The sequence below is a fragment of the Nothoprocta perdicaria genome, unplaced genomic scaffold, assembly GCF_003342845.1.
Source record: "Nothoprocta perdicaria isolate Ctin4 unplaced genomic scaffold, notPer1 scaffold_124, whole genome shotgun sequence".
Classification (NCBI taxonomy): Eukaryota; Metazoa; Chordata; class Aves; order Tinamiformes; family Tinamidae; genus Nothoprocta; species Nothoprocta perdicaria.
In genome coordinates this window covers 92,100-94,679 of record NW_020454361.1, presented here as the reverse complement: position 1 = coordinate 94,679, position 2,580 = coordinate 92,100, and the positions used below count along the sequence as shown (strand labels likewise).

Here is a 2,580-nt window from a genome sequence, read left to right as displayed (position 1 = left end):
TGCCGCGCAGAGCTCGTGCGGCCGGGCGCTGCAGCGAGCGCCGCGCGCCGGGGAAGGCACCGCGCGAGCAGCGGCTGCGGCCGCCGCGCGGAACCAGCGCCACGGGCACTGCCGGCCCGGCTGGCCCTGAGCCCCGCGGCCCCGCGCGCCCGCAGGTCTCCTACGTGAAGGCCATCGACATCTGGATGGCCGTGTGCCTGCTCTTCGTCTTCGCCGCGCTGCTGGAATACGCCGCCGTCAACTTCGTCTCGCGGCAGCACAAGGAGCTCGTGCGGCTGCGGCGGCGGCAGCGGCGGCAGCGCATGGTGAGTGGCACCCGCCTGGCCTCAGCCCCTCGCTCCTCATCCTCTGCTTCCTCCCGCGCGTCCCGCTCTGGCTGCCGCGAGGCTCCCTCTGCCTGCTGCACCGGGGACCATCCCGCTGCGTCCCGCAGGTGTGTGTCCTGCAGCGCCTGCACCCTGTGCCTGCAAGGGCACCGAGCACCCTCACACATGCACTCCGCACCCCAAAGCTCCCTGCACCCCCCACTGCCCATACACCCGGCACCCCAAAGCTCCCCGCACCTCCATGCACCCCACAGCCAATGCATCCTGCATCTCTATGCACCCCACAGCCAATGCATCCTGCACCCCAAAGCTCCCTGCACCTCCATGCACCCCACAGCCCATACACCCTGCACCCCAAAGCTCCCCGCACCTCCATGCACCCCACACCCAATGCATCCTGCATCTCTATGCACCCCACAGCCAATGCATCCCGCACCCCAAAGCTCCCTACACCTCTATGCATCCCACAGCACATACACCCGGCACCCGAAAGCTCCCTGCAACCTCATGTACCCCACAGCCAATGCATCCTGCACCTCAAAGCTCCCTGCAACTCCATGCACCCCACAGCCCATACACCCTGCACCCCAAAGCTCCCTGCAACCTCATGTACCCCACAGCCAATGCATCCTGCACCCCAAAGCTCTCTGCACTCCAGTGCATCTTGCACCCCAATGCTCCATGTACCCCAACGCATCCTGCACCCCATGCACCCTGCACTCCAGTGCATCCTGCACCCCAATGCTCCATGTACCCCAACGCATCCTGCACCCCAAAGTTCCCTGCACCCCAAGCAGCACCTCGGGCTCCCCAAGCTGCATCACCACCCTCCCCTGCTCCCCACTGCGCACACCTAAACCCACCCTTGGCGCTTGCACACCTATATACACTGCTATAGGCAGGCTGTGCATGCACCGCTGAGCCCCGCGCAGCCACCCCGGCTCACGGCCCCGTCGCCGCCGTCCCCGTCAGGAGGAAGAGCTGGTCCGCGAGAGCCGCTTCTACCTGCGGGGCTACGGGCTGGGCCCCTGCCTGCAAGGAGGGCCCAAGGAGGGGGCGGCCGAGGCCGCGGGGACATCGGCGGGCGGCGGGGACGCGCTGCGGCGGCGCTACGCGGACCGCGCGCGCCGCATCGACACCGTCTCCCGCGCCGTCTTCCCCTTCGCCTTCCTCGTCTTCAACGTGCTCTACTGGCTGGTCTACAAGGTGCTGCGCTCCCAGGACGCGCGCCCGGCGCCCTGAGGAGCTCAGGGCGCTCGCGAGGGACCCCCTGGCCTCCCCTGCGGGGCCTTTGGGAGCCCTCTTGTCCCGCTTGCTCCCCCCGCGCCCCAAGGAGAGCGTCTTCCATCGTCGGCACGAACTCGGCAAGTGCTCGGATGTCCCYGGCGCTCGGCAGGGAACAGGAGCASGYGCCGTTCCCGTAGCTCCTGCGTGATCCATGTGGACCCTGCGCTATCCCGCTTTGCCAGCCCTGCGGAGCGCCCGGTGGGAGCGCGGAGCTTCCCATAGACCAGAGCTGCCCTGTGGCACTGGCGTCCACAGCATCCCCGTCTCGGCCCCGGCTGAGAGGCTCCCACGCGGCACCCGTGGGGAGCTCCGTCCGCCAACATGTGCTGGGTTTTTAAAGAGCGTCAGTCTTCCGAGGAGAATAAAGTCTTTCTGGGATTTTCAGGGGCCGGGTGGTGTCTGCAGGATGGGCTCCGCTTGGGGCTCGGGCAGGATGCACATGGGATGCTCGCAGGATGCTCGCGGGATGCAGGGCGCGGGCGGCGGAGCCATGCACACCGCTCCGCGCTGCCGCCGCTCGCTGCCTCGGCCGGTGATCGTTCTGACATAATTGGCGGCGACTGTCACGTCTCATTAGCAGCCGGGCCACGGAGCCCCTCGTCCCGGCGCGGGAGCCGCCGGCAGCGGCGCAGGGCGCAGGGAGGCGGGCAGGGTCCCGCGGGCGCTCCCCGTGTCCCTTGCAGGGCCTGTCGGGGGGCACACAGCCCCCAGGGTCCCCGCAGGGGTGACACCGGCGAGGCCGTGACACCCGGTCTGCCCTGGACACCCATCCCGCTCTGTGCCGCCCACCCAGGCCTCCTGTCACCGTCACGGAGCCTTGGCCACGCGGGCGCCCCTCTCCCTGGGCCTCCCTCAGCTTTGGGTCACGTGCCAGAGCAGCTCCCAGTTTGGATGGGAGCACTGGGAGACACTTGGCTCCAGCCTCCCACTGCCCCAGTTTGCACTGGGAACATTGGAATACACTTGG

General features: G+C 68.5%; 1 protein-coding gene across 1 annotated transcript in view; it reads left to right on the top strand.

Annotated features, from left to right (window-relative positions):
* Positions 1-1,865, top strand: part of GLRA4 (glycine receptor alpha 4) — a 5,967-nt gene extending 4,102 nt beyond the window's left edge. Inside the window, exons 8-9 of the mRNA XM_026054627.1 lie at positions 156-364; positions 1,259-1,865. Coding sequence (XP_025910412.1) covers positions 156-364; positions 1,259-1,568 — 519 coding nt within the window. The 3' untranslated portion in view covers positions 1,569-1,865. The remainder of the gene's footprint in view (positions 1-155; positions 365-1,258) is intronic.
* Positions 1,866-2,580: the final 715 nt, after the last annotated feature.